A 19,046-nucleotide genomic window follows, 5' to 3' on the forward strand; every position below is an offset into this window, starting at 1 on the left:
TAGATGCGGGTTCAATTGTAACATTTATGAGAAGTTTGGATAGGTATATGGATGGAAGGGCTATGGTCCTGGTGCAGGCAGATGGGACTAGGCTGAAGATCAGGTTGACATGGACTAGACGGCCCTTTTCTGTATAGTAATGTTCTATTACTCTGAGGAGTGATTGATAAGTTTGTGGCCCAAGGTAGAAGGAGATGAGTTATTAACGTCAAACTTTCTGCATTATCACTCAAAGAGTTGAACTGCATGTGCATGTAACGAGAGCGTCTTGGACCTCCAGGTGGTCCACAGCAGAAGTGATTGATAAGTTCGTGGCCTTGTGTCAAAGGAGATGAGTTATACAGCTCTCGTTACATGCACGTGTAACAAGTAATCTCATAGGCATTCAACAAATTCCCTCTCTTGTGATCCAACACCAACCTGATTTTCCCAATCCCCTTGCATATTGAGGACCCCCATTACAATGGTGACATTACCCTTATTATATATCCTTTCCAGCACTCTTTGCAATCTCAACTCCACATCTTATCTACTATTTGGAGTCCTATATATGATTCCCATAATAATTTTTTTACCTTTGCAGTTTCTTAACTCCACCCACAAAGATTCAACTTCCTCTGACCCCATATCACCTTTCTAAATCCATCTCTTACCAACAGAGCCACACCATTACCTATGCCTTCCTGCCTGTCCTTTCAATACAATGATACAATCCTTGTCAATAAGCTCCCAACTATGACCACCTTCAGGCATGACTCAGTGATGCCCACAATGTCATACCAACAAATCACTAATTGCACCATGAGTTCATCTACCTTATTCTGAAAACGACATGCATCTAAATATAGCACCTTCAGTCCTGCGTTCTTTTGAATTTTGCCTCTATGGTACAATTTAACTCTTTACACTGTCTGCATTTGTACCCAATTATTGGCTTGACCTTCCTTACATTCGTATTAGACCCATAATCTACTTGTAAACCTGCTGGCTCATCCTCAGCTCTATCATACTGCTTCCCATCCCCCTGCATTGTTAATGTAAACCACTCCCAACAGCTCTAGTCAACCTGCCTGCAAGGATATTGATCCTTATCGGATTCAACTGCAACCCTTCCCTCTTATTCAGGCCACACCTGCCCCAGGAGAGCACCCAATGATCCAGAAATCTGAATCCCTGCCCCCTGCTCCAATTCTTCAACCACGCATTTATCCTCCACCTCATTCTATTCTGATCCTCACTGTCGTGTAGCAGAGGCAGCAATCCCGAGATTACTACCCTTGAGCTTCTCAACTTCCTTCCTAACTCCCTGTATTTTGTTTCCAGGACCTCCTCCCTTTTTACACCTATGTCATTGGTACCAACTTACGTGACCTTTGGCTGCTCAGCCTCCCTTTACAGGATATTGTGGACGCGTTTGTAAATTTGGACCCTGGCACCTGGGAGGCAAACTGCCATCCATGTTTCTTTTTTGTGACCACAGAATAGCCTATCTGTTCTGTTAAATATAGAGTTCCCTGTGATTGCTGCCATCCTCTTTAATTCACTACCCATAGGGCCAGGCTCAGTGCCAGAGGCCCAGCTGCTATTGCTTCCCCCAAGTAGGTTGTCCCCCCAATGACAGAAGTCAAAATGGAGAACTTATTCTTGAGAGGGACAGTGCTTGCCACTATCTGACATTTTTTCCTTCCCTCTCTTGACAGTTACCCATTTATCTATCTCCTGTAGCCTTGGTGTGATTACCTCCCTGTAGTTTCTGTCTATCACCTCCTCACTTTCCTAAACAAGCTGAAGGTCACCGAGCTGCAGCTCCAGTTCCATAACATGGTTTCCAAGGAGCTGCATCTCGATGTACCTATGCAGATATGATCTCAGGGGAGGCCAGGAGTCTCCTGGAAATCCCACATCTGACACGCAGAACAGAACACTGGCCCTGCAGACATACCCCCCATTCTTTCAAGAGTTAGCTTAACAAAAGATGTAAGAAATATACTTACTTTCTTACGTCGTTTCCGCCTGTTCTCGCCGAAGCTTGCAGAGCCAAAGCTTCACCACCCTAGCTCAGTCTACTCCAACAATAACCGCTCCACTAGACGGTACCTCTCTTTTATGGACATTGGGTTTTTCAAGCTACCCTCTAGACCTGTGCAGGAATGCTTCTATCACATTTGTGCCGCTGTTCAATCAAAGACTCCCGCTGAAAACTGGCTGCTTTCTCAGGTTCCGTTCCAGACCTGCGCAGAAATGCTTATACTACGTCTGGGCCATTGTCCAGTCCTTCACAGTTGAGATGAGGTTTTGGTGTTGGTGTGCAGTTCCCTTTTTCCTCCAAACATAGCAATGTGCATTTCTGCCAAAAAGTTCAACTTTAGTCTCATCTTTCCACAGACCATTGGTTCAGAAGCATTGTTAAACATCCAGGTGGTCTTTTGCAATCTTGAGACATGCAACAATGTTTGTTTTGTAGAGGAGTGGTTTCCTGCACGGTGTCCTTCGATGTTCAGTGTTTTTCTTGTAGCGGACACGTGAACAGAGACTTTAGCAAGTTCTAGAGATTTCTGCAGGTCTTTTTGCTGTGACCCTTGTGTTTTTTTTCATCTCCTTCAGCATCACATGAGGTGCTCTTGGTGTGATCTTTACAGGACACCCACTCCTAAAGAGAGTAGCAATAGTACTGAATTTCCTCCATTTGTAGACGATTTCTCTTGCTGTGGACTGATGAACACTTTGGTCTTTAGAAATGCTTCTGTAGCCTTTTCCAGCTTCATGCATCTCTACAATTCTTCTTTAAGGTTTTCTGAAAGTTGTTTTGATCGAGTCATGCTGCACATAAACAGATCTTTCTTGGGAAGAGCAGGCTCTGTCAGTAACCTGACTGTGTCTTTTTATAGGGTGGGGCACCTCTACAACCCACACCTCCAATCTCATCTGATTGATTGGAACACCTGACTCCAAATAGCTTTTGTAGAAGGCACTACCCCAGAGGTTCACATACTTTTTCCAACAAATACATGTAGTATTGTATCATTTTTCTCAAAAAAAATAAATGAACAAGTATAACGTTTTTGCTGTTATTTACTTAATTGTGTTTTCTTTGTCTAGTTTTAGGACTTGTGTGAAAATCTGATATTTATGCAGAAGTAGAGAAAATTCTACAGGGTTCACAAACTTTCTAGCAGCACTGTATGACATGCAATGAACAGTTCATAGAAGCAGAAACTTTCCTAGAACATGGGGATAACCTGTATTACTTGAGCCTCCCTTCCTTGTCCCTATTTGATTTACTCTGGATGTGCAACCCTTTGCATAAAGGTTGGGATTCTAGTTTAGTCGATGAGCCATTGCTGTCAGATAAGTTGTTAAAAAGAGATCCGGAAAATGAGTCACTAAGAGACCAAAATTTCAGCATTGCACCCACCAGATGTTGTGATGGTTGATCAGCATTCCCAATTACTTATCAGGAAGTGCATCTGAAACATATTTTGTTGATAACAGATATATATATATATATATAAAAACAAGTCTCTCACGGCATGAGAGACTTGTTTTTGTCTCCATTGATCACAGTTTTGCCTTGTGTTTGTCACTGTAAATATTCTGCATAAAAGAAATTAACGTGGTTATTGATTTTCCCCATTTCCACAAAGAGTCTTGATTAGCCAGGGCATCAAAGGGTATGGGGAGAAGGCAGAGTATGACTGGAAGAATGGGATCAGCCCATGATTGAATGGCGGAGCAGACCCGATGGGATGAATGGCCTACTTATGCTCCTATACCTTATGATCTCATGATCTTTCTTTCTTTATTAATCTTTTTATTGAATTAAAAAAAAATATAGATGCAATCAAGAGGAGAATTAGTTCAAATATATACATCAGTAACCAAAATTAAAATAGACACTGTCAAAATCATAGATATTGTTAAACTAGTATAAAATATATAATAAAAAAAGAAAATAACAATTCTCCTCTTACCAGTTAAAAGGAGAAAGGAAAAAAAATGGGTTTTAAATAGAGGGGGAAAAAACCCTCTACACTATATATAAAAAAAACAAAACAAACAGAACGAAAAAAAAGGGACTGGGCAGTCCATTTTCAGGAAACAACCAAAACAAGAGAAGAGAAAAACTTTCTGATCAAATCTAAAACCTCGAGGAAAAAAAAACTTGTAAGAGTAATAAATCAAATTAAATGAAAATATTCGATAAAAGGTCGCCATATTTGTTCAAATTTAGGTCTTATGGTCTTATGTGTCCCTGCTTTGGGAGCTTACTCTAGGCATTTTTCACTTTCCTCTAGGCTCTTTAATATAACCACCATCATGAAATCTGGCAATTGGCCCAGCAACACTATCAAAAGTTTGTCAAAGTTTGCCTAAGTTTGCCTCTTGTTGCTGTTTCAGACAGTTTGAGAATAGTACAAACACTCTACTTACTGCACCAGTTACTCACCAAAATACTCAGGAGAATGGGTATAGCAGGCAATCTTGGATATATATCCAAAGTCATCTGTGTGGGAGCGGGTATCAGCTTGAGAAATGTTTACTTTTATATCTTTGTCTGGACAAGTTCTATTTAAACCTGATGTTTCACCTCTGGCCAGGAACCAACTATTCTTATGGACAATGAACCTACCATCCATGTTGAAAAGGAAGACCAACCAGAAGCTTACCAGTGTGACACAATACTTGAAGATGAGATTGTGGCATCTATAAAGTACTCAGTGTATACTAATACTGGTATGTATTAAGGAAACTTTAGCCTTGATGATGCTGCATAGAACATTTTCTGAGATTCATGATGTTACATACTAATTAAACATATTGGAAGAAATTTACAGTAAGTGTGAAGCTAATCGCCAGATTAAATTACTAATGCAGTTGAAGTATGCCGCAGACTGAAGGAGAAAAGGCTAATCAGAAACACTTTGAATCTTCTGAAAAGTAGGAGTGAACTTAGGGACTCTGCTGTGCAGACACTGCCTCCTGCATCCCCATTGATATCTATTCAGATTCTCCCACTTGCACCTTTATCCCTGGAGTTCACTCCCTTGCACTGCAGGAGCTGACCAGCTCCCAGCTCAGTTACCACTCCTGCCCACTAGCTTCCTTACACATTTTGCACATTATGCAGGGCTGTGGCCCTACAATTAATATCAGCCAAAGCAACTTTCTTTATAATTGTCGGATGTGTATTTCACTTTTGCAGTGAAGTGCCACACCTGCTTCTCCAACTCCCACCAAAGCCAGGGTTGTTAGAACCATCAGACGTTATGCCTGTTTTCTGTTCAGTGCCTGTAATGTTTACTTATCTAACATCATCATGTCCTTGACACACTCGACCAATGTACATATTTAAAATAAACAGCAAAACTGAGTGTTTTGAAAAAATATACTGTATGTAACACAAATCTCAAACACAAGAGGTTCTGCAGATGCTGGAAATGAAACCTGATATCTTGATGAAGGATCTTGACCCAAAACATCTCAATTCTTTATTCCTTTCTATAAATGCTGCCCTAACCTGCTGTGTGCTCCTCCATCATTTTGTGTGTGCTACTGTCATGCAAATTTCAAGCTTGTTTAAGAGATCATACTACTACTTGACACAATTATTGTTACATTGTTTACCTTCAGACTCTTCACAATGCAAACCTGCTTCTAAATAGCTTTTGGGAAGCAACGACACTTGGAGATGTTCCTTTACAGTCCAGTGTTCATTGTCTATTCATGGAGCACAGTGGTTTAAGGGGAAGAGAAGTGTCAACCATTTCATTATTGGCTGGACTGTTAAGGACAGATGTTTCTTTCCCTAAGGATCTCAGTGAACAAGTTGATTTTATATAATAATCTGGCAGCTTCCTGGTCATAACCATTATATGGGAATCTGGACTGGAGATAATTAATTGAAGTTTCTGTTGCCCATTATATGACCTAACTCCTACTTCTAGTCCAGAAGGATATCACTCTGTAGCTGCCCTATTATAATTGTTTGAGAATATCTGGAGGTATCTGAAATCCCTGAATTTGACAGTGCAGCTGAAATCAAGAGGTTTGCCTGTTACAACTGTCCATCATTACAACCACTATTTGAAAATAGATCAGCTGTAAACCAGTCTAATCAATCTTAAGCTCTTATTATTTACCCTATTATTTTGATTTTGATAAATATTGTTCCTTAAATGTTTTGTCATATTTTGAATTATTTTATTGTAAGTGCACTTATAAATTTCCATAGGAAGGGAAACTGAGGTAGAAATCCATTTAGCATGTAAATTGCAATGTTTTATCATCAAGCATGCCCGACTTTTCTATAATTACCAGGATTGCACACATTAACAGGGTTAAGTAACTCTTGTGATGGCACAGCTCTTTATATAAAACCTGATTATTAATATACTTCAATGAAAATAATTTTACATTTCTCCCAAATTATTGCCATGTTCCCCAGTGCCTTGAAATGTAATGTTCAATTTCCTATAAAAAAAACACTTTCAATGAGGTTACGAAATTAATCCATTTTCCCAATCTAGACTATTTAGACTTGGATTATTTTCCAGTTTCCTTTACAAATGTGGGTCCCTTACAGAGACAGAAGGATTTATAGTGGGGAATATACGTAGATATGGCAGAGGAATTTAACAAATACTTTGTGGCAGTCTTCACAGAAAACTAAAATTAAAATTCCAAGATTCCTAAAGAATCAAAGGTCTTAGCAAGTGAGAACTGAAAATAAATTGGCATTATTAAAGAGGTTAATGAGCCCGAAGTATGATACATCCAGAGCATCTGATGATCTATATCCCATTTTGAAATAGATGGCATTAAGATAAATGGATAGATAGAAGAAAGATGGTGACTGGCTCTGTTTATCATTTCCATTCTTATATGACTGAGCAGATTCAACATGGCTTTATGATAGGGAAATAATGTTGAACTAATTTACTGGGGTTACTCAAGGCTGAATCTAGTTGAGTAATGAGAGTAACCAGAAATCTGCAGCAGATACAATCTCACCAGCTCTCCATTTGACTCTGGAGCACCCAGATAGAAAAAGTACATGCTTCAGGCTGCTATTGATTGATTACAGCTTGATGTTCAACAGCATCATCCCCTCACTACTAATGAACAAAATCCATAACCTGGACCTCTGTACCTCTTCCTGCAACTTGATACTTGATTTCCTTATCAAGAGACCACAATCAGTGCTGATTAGTAATAACATCTCCACCTCGCTAACAGTCAACACAGGCATCCCTCAAGGGTGAGAGTTCAGCCCACTGCCCTACTCTTTCTGCACTCAGGACTGTGTGGCGAGGCATAGCTCGCAAGTTGCACTAATTATTTAGCTAGGAGGGAGCAAATACAACATTTCCAGTTTGCTGGTGCCACCAAGCTAAGTAGGATGAGTAGTGATAAAGATGCAAAGAGGCTGCAAGGGGCTATCGGCAAGTGAATGTGTAATAAAAAGACAAATGGAGTACAATATGGAAATATGTGAGGTTATCCACATATAGAAAAGAACAGTAATTCTGAATATATTTTAACATAACTTTAACAATACAGAAACAGCTTCTTCCTTTCTTCCATCCAATTTCTGAATGGATATTGAACCCATGAACAGTACCTCACTTTTTTTATTTCTATTTTTGCATTAATTTATTTAACTATTTTATATATAAATATGTACACTTACTGTAATTCATAGTTTTTATTTTTTTTCTATGTATTGCATTGTACTGCTGTGCAAATTTAACAAATTTCATGACATATGCCGATGATATTAGATCTAATTCTGATTCTGGTTATATTCTATATTTTAAGAAACATTGATATAAAAAGGGACCTCATTGTCTTTTAAAATGTCATTTAAATTAACATGCTGGTCTACTAGACGATTAGAAAGGGAATTGGTATGTTGCCTTTTATTGCAAGAGAACTGAGTTGGGAAGGCATTACTGTCATATCAGGAGAGACTGAGTATACTAATACTTAAAACACATATGAGATGGCCTTATTAGAGAGCTTGACAGGGAAGAAGTAAAGATAAGGAGTCTAAAGCTAGGGAATGGTAGGGTAGGTTGTTTGGATCTAATTGAGGAGAAAATTCTCCAATAAAAGCACTATGACTTTTAGAATTGTTTATCTTGAAGGGCTGTGGTAGATCAGATATTTTCATTCATATTAATAGATATCAGGACATTAAAGGAATTAACCAAAATGGGGTTAGGACAGGGAAATAAATTACCTTGTTGAATAACAGAATAGGTTCAAAGGCCTAAATGGGTCGAGTCCTATTCCTGTTTCTATGTTCCTACAAAATAAACCTTGGAATTTATTTCTATCTCCCTTTCAGAAGTCCATCTGATATCAAAACAACTCATCACGATTATATTAAACCTCCTCTGCACCTCCATCTAAGGCCTAAAGGGTGTTGTCCTGAAATGGACCAGTTCTAAAAAGAATCTCAGGTGCTGGCACAGAATAGGATCTTCCTACATTTGGCCTTTTCCAACAAGATCCAATGATCTGGAATGTAATTGAACCAGCAGTCCATTACTTTTGACACGGTGACATCATCTTTTTCAAAGTCCAGTATCAACAAGTTCAATGTAAATCTATTAAATTACATATACGTCGCCATATACAACCCTGAGATGCATTTTCCTGTGAGCAAACTCAGCAAGTCTATAGGATTGTAACTATAACCGGATCAATTGAAAATCAAACAGATCAAATTGCAAAGGCAAATATAAATAATGAGAACCTGAGATAATAAGACAGAGTCCTTAAAGTGTGATCATTGGCTGTGGGAAAAATCTCAATGATGGAACAAGTGAGTGCAGTTATCCCCTTTTATTCAAGAGCCTGATGGTTGAGGGGTAGAAACTGTTCTTGAGCCTGGTGGTGCGAGTCCTGAGGCTCTTGTACCTTCTACCTGATGGCAGAAGCGAGAAGAAAGCATGACCCTTGGTCTTGAGGTTTTCCAACGTAACATTTGTTGTATCTGGTGATTTTGTGATCCAAAGGTTCTTTGAAAGTCGAGAAGAAGGCATAAACTTGTTGGTTACCTCTGTTTATTACAGTAAGTGTTTTAAGAACAAAGAACAAACAAAGAAATAAGACAAAAAAGCAAAGAAGTCATGGGCATCTTATATTAAAAGCTAACTCAGATGAGACAAATAACAAGATATTCCAGTGCTCAGTAATCAATGAAATAGACAGCTTCAATGGTGTGGCACCCACTGCAGAGAAACTTCTGGAAAAATACAGAATCAGTCAGCTATACTGCAATTACAGAAAAATTCACTGAACAATTGCATGCACATATGTAGGTGATTATATAAAAGTACAAACGAGCATAGGGAAAACTAAACTATGAAAAAAATACCATTTTAACACACTAAATCCAACGCACTACACATGACCATCATGGACAGGTATTGACAGATGGGCAAGCTTTACAGTGGGATTTGAGGTGATCAGAGATTGCAAAGCATGTTGAGTCCACTGAAATTATGGCAGGTTGTGGTACTTTCTATTTGGGAGAGTTGGGGTCCACTCAGTCTATTATTTACAAGGCAATTGAGTTTCTCCCCCTCACATTTTCCACATGTTTGGCTTGAGATTAGCACATGCTTTAGAATCTATATAAAGCATCAACTCTTGCAGCCTAATTCTCCAGCCTGAAATCCTGGGACTTAGATTTCACTTAAAATCATGCATGCTGAGGTCAGGGTGCTCGCTGCACTCTGCAGTTACCATGTTGCACCTCAGATTTAATCCATATGATCGGCATTTTTCATGGCATAGATCGTTGACTGCTTTTGTTTTGGTGGGCACTGGTGAACGATTTCATACTCCCATTTACTATCATCGGCAATGTGCGCAGTCGACCAAATATGGGGCAACAAGTCCCACACAGGTGGAGCAGCAGCAACTGTGAAAAGTGAAATCTTGTCCCATCAAGCTGGTGGAAAAACTTTAAGCAACAATTCTATCATCAAGGAGAAAGTATTGTACAGGAGGCCAATGTGATGACTACAGGTCCATGGCAGCATGACCAAAAGCAGTTTTGTATCCTCAGAAGGGTCTGTAACTTGTTCTGATATTCTCTGGTCATATTGCTCAGTCTCCAGCATTACTCAAGTTTGCTCCCCATGTGTCCCGTGAGTCTCCTGCAGTCACAGCATCACACTTCAGCTGGCTCCTACTCACACTCACACTGACACACTCACACGTACACACACGGAAACACAGACACACACACGTACACACACCCACCCACTCCTTCTTGTCATAGACACTTGCAGATCGCACTACCTCATTCCCGGGTTCACACTGAGCACCAGATCTCCCAACATGATATTACACTCTCCAAGCACTAGATGAGAGCCTGACTTACACACTCACACCATTCTTGCAGGAGAAACTTGCACACAGCAAGCCACTAGCTAAGAATGTGAGTCCAACTGTGTGCCTTTTGCCCTTTAAAATAAAGCTGTGGGCACAACAGTCTTAAGAGGCACTGTGGTACTGTGGAGATGCTTGCAGGGATAGTCAGAGTCATAGACAGAACCTGGCCCTTCAGCCCACAAACTGATGCTGACCATCTTCTATTATTTCTCTTGTTAATCTGCTCTTCATGACATGCTTTCACAGGCCACATCCCTCAATACTCTTGATAATTTAACTTTTTAGGTGGTGAAGACTTGGATTCCCCTCTGCCACCTCAGGAGGAGGAGTCAGTCTTGATGCTGCAGATCTCACTTTTGTGAGTACCTACTCAGAGGCAGATATCACTCAAACGTTAGAGGTTCAACCAGTAGACAAGTTTTCAGGAGTTATGGCAGTAGACTTGGATTCAACAGCTTCTTGTCTATGGGTGTGGTTGTTAAACCCACTGCACTGGTCTCAGATGAGGACTTTAAGGAGACAGGCTATAGAGGAAAACGGGTGCTGGGTAAAGAGAAAGGCACAAGGCAGGCCAGCAGGTCAAGACTTTGCACAAATCATGGAAACCACTCTATTCAATGTGGACCGGGGAAATACTCTTTACTTTCCAAGCGTACAGTCACAAGAATTGGCCTTGTTGAAGAAGAAACTTATAGCCTTCCATGGGTTGTCAACCGACCTCCCATGCAGCACTCTACCAATGGCAGTTGGCCAATGCCACGATGATGCCGTTGGTAACCAGACTCTTAAAACTCACAGCTAGTTGAAGTTGCCCTCACTCTCACCTGATGCTCAGGAAAGTGGGGGGAGAAGGCTGGAGAATGGGGTGGAGAGGGATAATAAATCAGCTATGATCGAATGGCAGAGCGGACGCAATGGACCAGATGGTTAAATTCTGCTCCTATGTCTTGTGGTCTTCAAAACTGTGATGACTGGTGAAATGCTCCATAAGAGCACTGGATAGTTTGACAAACCCATAAGGAGTTGTAGGGTGTTTCTGCATGAATGATTATTACTGTTCATTATTAGATTCAGTTCAGATTGAGTCAGTGAATGAATTTGGAACTTTTGATGGTGCTTATATCTTTAATGAATGGAGTGAAGGGGAAAGCTGAGCTGAAGCAGAATAATTGGATGTGGTTAGGTGGACATCACTGCCCTGAATTATGACACTCTTTGTGAATTGGAGATGTAGATGAAGGCTTAAATAAACAATCTTCAATAAGTTGCTGATTGTTTTGAATAAATTATGTCTGCCCTAATTATTTTAAGTACAATGGATTTCAGTTAATTGTGGAGCCGCTTATTTGGGAGAACTCTTATGGATCAAAAACTAATCAAAAAATATTGTTGGGATTTGCTTTGTTTGTTTGGAACACTATGCTACTTAATTTGGGCAGGTAACTTGCCGAACAGTTTCTAACTAGTGTCAGTCACCTTTAGACACTACACTGTGCTTAGCGTGATGAGTTTTTAAAATAGCGTCACTAGTGTGTGCTTGTGTTATGTTATCCATTTGGGCTGACAGATTCCGATTCAAAAAGCAGCAGGAATATGAAGACAAGGAAAGTTTTGAAGATGACCCACCTGAACTTGAGCTGGTGTCTACAGAAGGTGCCAGGGAATTTATTGCTGGGTTTTGATACCGCTTCATGCAGGAAGGCAATGAAGGCAGTCCATTACCTGCACTGGGTGTCTGTGCTGATCTTGTTCATTTACAGTCAATCAAAAGACCACAGCAATGTACATTGGATGAACTCCTCTGTTGATAACTATTTGGAAATAATATACAGTTTTATAGTACTGTAGTAGTAGTGGCAGTGTTCTAATTTGTTCTGTATTTCATTTAAATATATAATTTAATACTCAGTTAAATCGTAGCTTGTCTTTTTTATACGTTTTTAGCTATTTCCATGGAACTTTGGCTAATTGGGGCCACCACATAATCGGGCCAAAATGTATGCATCCAGATGTGTCCCAGTTAACCAAAATCCACTGTTAGGCAATCCTGGCAATTACCTGTACAGGTGGTCACTGTTTCACTGGACCTTCCAACTACAGTTGTATTAATGCCTAAATGATGTTAAAGATCTACTTCCTGTGAATAAAACAATGCAAAAATGACCACAATTCTGAATACTTCCTCTTGGAATAATTAAAAATGCAGAAGTGTTTGTTGAATAGACCAACTATTTATTCAGTAATGTTTAGGCAGTACCTTTTTCCCAGGGTTGAAATATATAATACTAGAGGGCATGCATTTAAATGGAAGGGAGTAAGTTCAATGGAGATGTGCTGGACAAGTTTTTTGCAGAGTGGTGGATGGCTGGAATGTGGTAGTGGAGACAAGAATGACACGGGTATTTCAAAGGCTCTCAAGTAGGTACATGAATGTGCAGAGAATAGAGGGATTTAGACATTGTATTATGACTGACATATGATGTGAAATGTGTTGTTTTGCAGCAGCAGTACAGTGCAAAAATATTAATATTGTTATAAATTACATAGCAAATAAATTGTGTAAAATAAGGGAATGACGAGGTAGTTCCAGAGAAGGCGGTGAGAGGGAAGGATGGCTGAGGTCAGGGATGCCATAAGGATGAGCTGTTTTGGTCAACCAAACAGTGGATTAATGGGATCTGATAGAGAATGAGAATAAAAAGTAAATGAGTATTAAAGCTGCAAAACACAGGGCTGTGGGACATACCCAGCAGGTCAAGATTTGTTAATGGAGAGACAAAAACTGCGCCAATGTCACAGGTGGATGGTTTACAGTAGAAATAACCAGTTGTGATACCAACAAAGTGAATTGTAGAATTCAGTCTCGAGTCCTTAAGCCTGCAACTGATATCTGGTCCAGATATTGCCATTTTTACTTTCTTCTGCTGAGACCCTGGTTGCTTCAAAGGCAGTCTGATGCATTGCTATTTCTTGGTCACTTAGCTCAAATCTGAATGATGTGTTTACCTGTGCCTAAATATCAGCTAACATTGGATAATCATTGTAGTCTATGGCCTAAAGGTCAAACATCAATATGGTTGACTGTCACAGGCAGCGCCGTCAATAGTCAAAAAGTCGTTTCGGAAGTAACATGGTAATAGTATCCTTAATGAATGCTGCTTTGCTACTCTAGAAGGTAACATGAGCGAAGTGCTCTCTTCATGGAGAAACATCCTGTGACATGCTCTCTCAGATTTGTACCCCAGCAGATGCTCATTCCCCCTGAGACCCTTACCTGTCATGGGCAGTTGAGGCAATGTGTCAGGATACTGTCAGACGAAATGAGGAAGGAATGTTAGGCAGATTTTAAAGCTCAAGGGCTCTAGTTGCGAACAAGAGCATTGCTTAAGCTGTCAGTCCCCTCCTCCAGGTTCTGCCATTCAGTTTGATCTCTGTTAATTCCTGTGCTCAGAGTGGAGGGGGCCAAGTTTCTGGTGCACCCTCTCCAGATGAACTGGTGTTCTGTGAAGTGGTTAAACACTATTTCACAAAGCACCCTAGCAATCAAACTGGCAAGTGTGCTTTGGATAATCTGGAATGGCTGCGTCACAACACTTGCCTCAGACTTTTGGTGAAGCACAATATTGCAAAATATTCCAAGCCATAGATTCAAGGGGCATTATCGCACAGTAAAGTAACCCTGGACATAGAATTATTACGTCCCTCTCCATCCATCCCACCAATAGATTGACTGGATTGGTATGACTTCTATACATGCTCAAGTTTGTGGTTTTCAATAGATTTGATAGGTACATTAAATGTCTGAGAAATGTATACAATATACATCCTGAAATTCTTTTTCTTCGCAAACATCCACGAAAACAGAGGACTGCCCCCAAAGAATGAATGATAATTAAATGTTGGAACAACAAAGTCCCTCCCCAGCTCCCGTATCTCCCGCACGTAAGCAACGATCCCCCTCCCCCCCACTGGCAAAAAAAAGCATCTGCACCCACCACCGAGCACTCAAGCGTGCAGCAAAGCAACAGCAAAGACACGGACATGCAGTACCCCAAAGACTACTTGTTCACCTGGTATTTGACATAGAAACATAGAAAAAGCAAGAGGGGAGACATAACAAACAGCTTGCTGATTTACAGTGTTAAAAGTCTGTTGTGTCGCTTTTTTTGAGCTCTGCACCCAAAGAGTCAGCCCTAGAAAGTTTCAGGTCTTTGGACACACAGCCCACAGTGTTATGTTACTTCTATTTAAACGTTCCATGGGTTAACAATTAAGAATCATATTCTGGAAGAATTAGAGAACTTTTATTTACAGAAATAAAACAAACGCATCTTAACCCCGCCACACGCTAATACATTCTGGCAAACCCCGCGCATGCTCAGTGCTCTCCAATCAGGAACTGGCACATCATTGCATGTGATATCACCACATCTTCCCTTCCTTAAAAAGAAAAAATAAAGAACAACATTAATCAAAACAAAGGCATAACTCAACAAGTCTCAGTCAGTCTCTCTGTGGGTTTACGTGTTTTATCTTGCCTGCATCAGTTAACTGAAACTCTGAAGAATCACATCATCTTTTCCTTAAAAAGAAAAACAAATAACAACATTAACCAATAAACAATCTATATTAGCTAACTGAAACTCTGAAGCTGGTTCTTCGCTATCTGTGTCATGACTCTTCTTGTGCTTCTTCTTTTCTGCTTTAAGCTTTTCCTCATGTATCTCAACTAATCTTTTTGGCATAGCCTCACATGTCTCCTGGTTAGAATCTGGAATTTCAGGTAAGCAGTTCACGCTATCCTCTTGAGCAATCTGCTTCCCTGCTTCTGTTTGGACTGTATCTTTCCTTATTCCTTCCACTTCCAATTGTAATGAAATACAAATCTTTTCTTCATCTAATTCATTCATTAACTGTGTAATCTCTTTTTTATGCTGAGACTTCATCATTTCAGTAAAACTTCTGAATTCCATTACTTGTGCTTTCACTTCTTGCTTATACTGTGCCCACTGTGAGCGTTCTTGCTCTAGGCGGTGATTAGACTGAATCTCATATTCTCTCAGCGTCTCTTTCATTATCGCTTGCACTGAAGCAACCTCTTCCTGCCATTGCTTTTTCACATCATCAATTGCCTCCTGTTTGGTCGTCTCAGACACTGCAGCTACTGCTTTTATATTCTCCATGTCAGCATTTTCATAAAGTGCATCTTTTTACTTTACTTTATACTTTGCATCTATATAAAATTCCTCACGTTCATCTTCAATCACTGCATTTACTTGTTTCATTTCATTTTCCTTCTTTCTACTTCTACAACAGCATGAAAAATGATTAATCTTACCACCGTTATAGCAAATTTTGCTGTATGCGAAACATTGATTTGGGCTGTGTTCCCGCGCACAGCCATCACATGACTTTTTTTTCAAATGCCATCTTGCTCTCTGTCAGCTTTGTCGACGTATTATTATATTTCTTAATATATTCGCACTTGTTTACAGCACTTATATTGTAGTTTTCAACACAAAGCTCTTCAGCCTGCAACATTACGGTCTCAGAAGCTTTGCAGAGCGTGAAAGCTTGTTCACAATTTAAATCTTGCTCACGCAGAAGCCTTTCTCTCAGAGCATTATCTCAAATGCCACAAACCAGTCTATCTTTAATAAGAGATTCTGTGAGCAATCCGAACTCGCACATTCTACTACGCTTTCTTAACGCAGTCACATATTGATCAATTGTTTCAGTAGCCTTCTGCGCACACGTGAAGAATTTGTATCGCTCATGTTAAGATCCGCTTAGGTATACAAAATACTTCAAATCTGTCCATTATTGACTTTAAATTGAAATTATTTCCATCTTCAAAGACAAAATTATTGTATACCTCTACTGTGTCAGTCTCGATTTCATGGAGCAAAAGCGTCACTTTGATTTTTCTTCATAATCGATCGCCGATAAGTACAGTTCAAACTGTTGCTTGAAGATCCTCCAATTCTCAGCTACATTCCCAGTCAGCTGCAGTTTTTGTGGGGGTTGTAAACCTTCCATGTTTTACAAATTATTGTTCAAACTTTTTTCTTTTTTTTCAATTATCTTCGATTCTCGATTCTCCTGTATTATTCTTCCAAAAGCACGTCTGACACCATGTTATGTTACTTCTACACAAGTGCATCTTAACCCCTCCACATGCTGATACATTCTGGCAAACCCCGTGCATGCTCAGTGCTCTCCAATCAGGAACTGGCACATCATTGCATGTGCTGTCACCACACACTGCTGCTCCTGATGTTCCGTGTTCTCCTGTGACACTTCAGTCAGACACCGGCCTAGAATCAGCTTGGCTGCAGAGCCACGAAAATCCAGCACCCTGAGGTGCACTAGCCCTCCAGGTTGTGTCCTTGGGGTATTGAAAAGCGGCCGGTCGTGAGGCCCTGAGAGCGGGTCCCATTCCTGCAAAGAGCCGAATACAGAGCGTAACTCCAGATCAGGGTCTTCAAAAGAACTTTGAAAAGGAAAACAAAAGATATCAAAGATAAAAAAACAGAGCTGTCTCCGAAGATACAAGCAGTCGCCGTTTAGTGCCATCATCACTTTGCTCCGCCCCTCCGCATTTTCTGATTTTCTGACTTTATTATGAGTGATAATCCTTTCTCAATTAATATATAAATGGTTCAGCTGCTATATTTTACTGATGTGTAGAACATAATACTTATATTCAAATCTAACCAGTCAAACCAATTATAGTCCCTTCTCTCTGAAACAGAAAGCCAATAAAAACAGTGCTATATCGTTTCAGTAAGAGGACACAGTTAACCTTCTCTGGTCAGCTTTATCACTCACGTTCTCCTGACACATGTGGCTTACTCTTAAACTAATTAACCGGTTCATTGTTTAGCTTCCATACTATGGCCCACTTTTAAATCAGGTGATTTAGCTACGGATTCAGTTTAAAAAGTAACTCATGGATCATCAAACATTATGGAGTATTTTAAATTTTAGGCCTCAGTATAAATAAATGACAAACAATATCAATAAATATTGACTGTTCATTCATTTCCATCGATGTTTTCCTTCCTGCTGAGTTGCTCCGGCATTTTGTGTGTGTTGCTTACTATAATAATTTTCTTCCTATTATTTTTACACAAAATGAAACCCAATATTCAGTGTAATTTCCAACATGCCAGCAAAGGCCTCTCGTCAGCATTGAACTTGCCTATTAAAGCAATTTAACATTCCTTTCTGGAAAACGTCTTTGGAGTGGTGGAGGAGTGAACTGCATCAGAGAGAGCCACCGGTAAGCTTCTCTAGGGGACTTGTTGGAAGAGGTCAGGGCAATGAGGGAAGCTGTTCTTTAATCAGTGGGAGGAGCAGTTAGACACAATCATGGGGGTGGATTGCTGCCACTGTTAGTCCCAGAAGCATCATTCTCAGAGATTGCTTCAGCAGCCTCATTAAAAACCCTGAGCAATCAGTCTTTCCTACCTCCTCCTCCCCCGCCCATCTCAGCAATTCCACCCCCTTCATCACACCTTTCAGATTTACATCACCACTTCTCTCTCGCATTACAAACTCACACGTTCCTCTCTTGCTTGCTGCCCTCACAATAGCCATCAGCAGCATTTTCCTGTCACAGTGGCTAACCCTTACAGAACGATTCTGACATCCTATGCTCCAGATACACGACCTTCACAATTGGGATCACTTTCCTCCTTTTCCCCTCTCAGAACAACCATATAGCAGACATTCATCATCTCTCATTCTGTGCTTTTGCAGGAGAAAACAGTGCATTACTCTCCAATCACCTCCTGCTCCCCTGCCCGGTCTCACAGGGGAGAGGAGGCTGGGCGGGGGATCAGGAGGTGACAGGAGAATAGTTATCACGATCCTCCCAAAGGTGCAGCAACTTCCCAGCCTGAAACAAAGTGGGATGTTTCATAGTTGGAGGCTTTGTTGAATACGGCCTGTCACTCTTAATCGTATCTCTGCATACATCTGTGAGAGACAGATTACCAGGCGGTTGACCACATTGTTAACTTTTGATGCTTGATATTTTCTGCAAACCAGCCTCCAGTTGCTGTGCTAACTCTTGTTTCTTTTCTGTGTCCTCCAGGTTCTTCACTCAGAGGAACAGCGTGCGCAGGAAAAGGTGCCGTCAAGTGCCGCATCCTTTCCAAGCACTGATGCCTATTTCTGGACCTAGATTGAATTAGAGGCAGTTGTCTGCACAAAGTAATGGAATATGAATGGTAGCAGGTGGACTGTAGGTAGCAGAAGACACTGATGCTGCCAATGGTACCACGAATGAAGGAAGTATCTGTAGATGTTGGAAGGCTGGCTGAAGAATTTCAAACCAGCCTTCAAAAGAATGGAGGAGTCTGCTTTCAGCTTGTCTGTTACCATGAAACTGCATCTCCTTGGCAGTTTCCAGCCTACCGAAAGAATGTTCAGGATGCTGAGCCGGATTCTCACTGCAGCAGGATACACTGCTTTGGTGCGAGAATAAGTGGCTGTGCCACACCTGGGAGTGATGCACATCCGCCAGGAAAAAGCTACGAGGAGTAATGAATAAGGTTTTCATGGTCTCGTTTATATTCTGCCGTCTGCTCACCAGCAGATCAGTGGTTGTGATATGGGAAGAGATTTAC

General features: G+C 40.5%; 1 protein-coding gene across 1 annotated transcript in view; it reads left to right on the top strand.

The window, feature by feature from the left end:
• The window catches only part of LOC134357391 (uncharacterized), a 132,091-nt gene that overhangs the window by 99,221 nt on the left and 13,824 nt on the right, over positions 1 to 19,046 (top strand). The window contains exon 3 of the mRNA XM_063068927.1: positions 4,599 to 4,734. Within this exon, the coding sequence (XP_062924997.1) occupies positions 4,614 to 4,734 (121 nt within the window). The 5' untranslated portion in view covers positions 4,599 to 4,613. The remainder of the gene's footprint in view (positions 1 to 4,598; positions 4,735 to 19,046) is intronic.

Source organism: Mobula hypostoma, chromosome 2, assembly GCF_963921235.1.
Source record: "Mobula hypostoma chromosome 2, sMobHyp1.1, whole genome shotgun sequence".
Taxonomy (NCBI): domain Eukaryota; kingdom Metazoa; phylum Chordata; class Chondrichthyes; order Myliobatiformes; family Myliobatidae; genus Mobula; species Mobula hypostoma.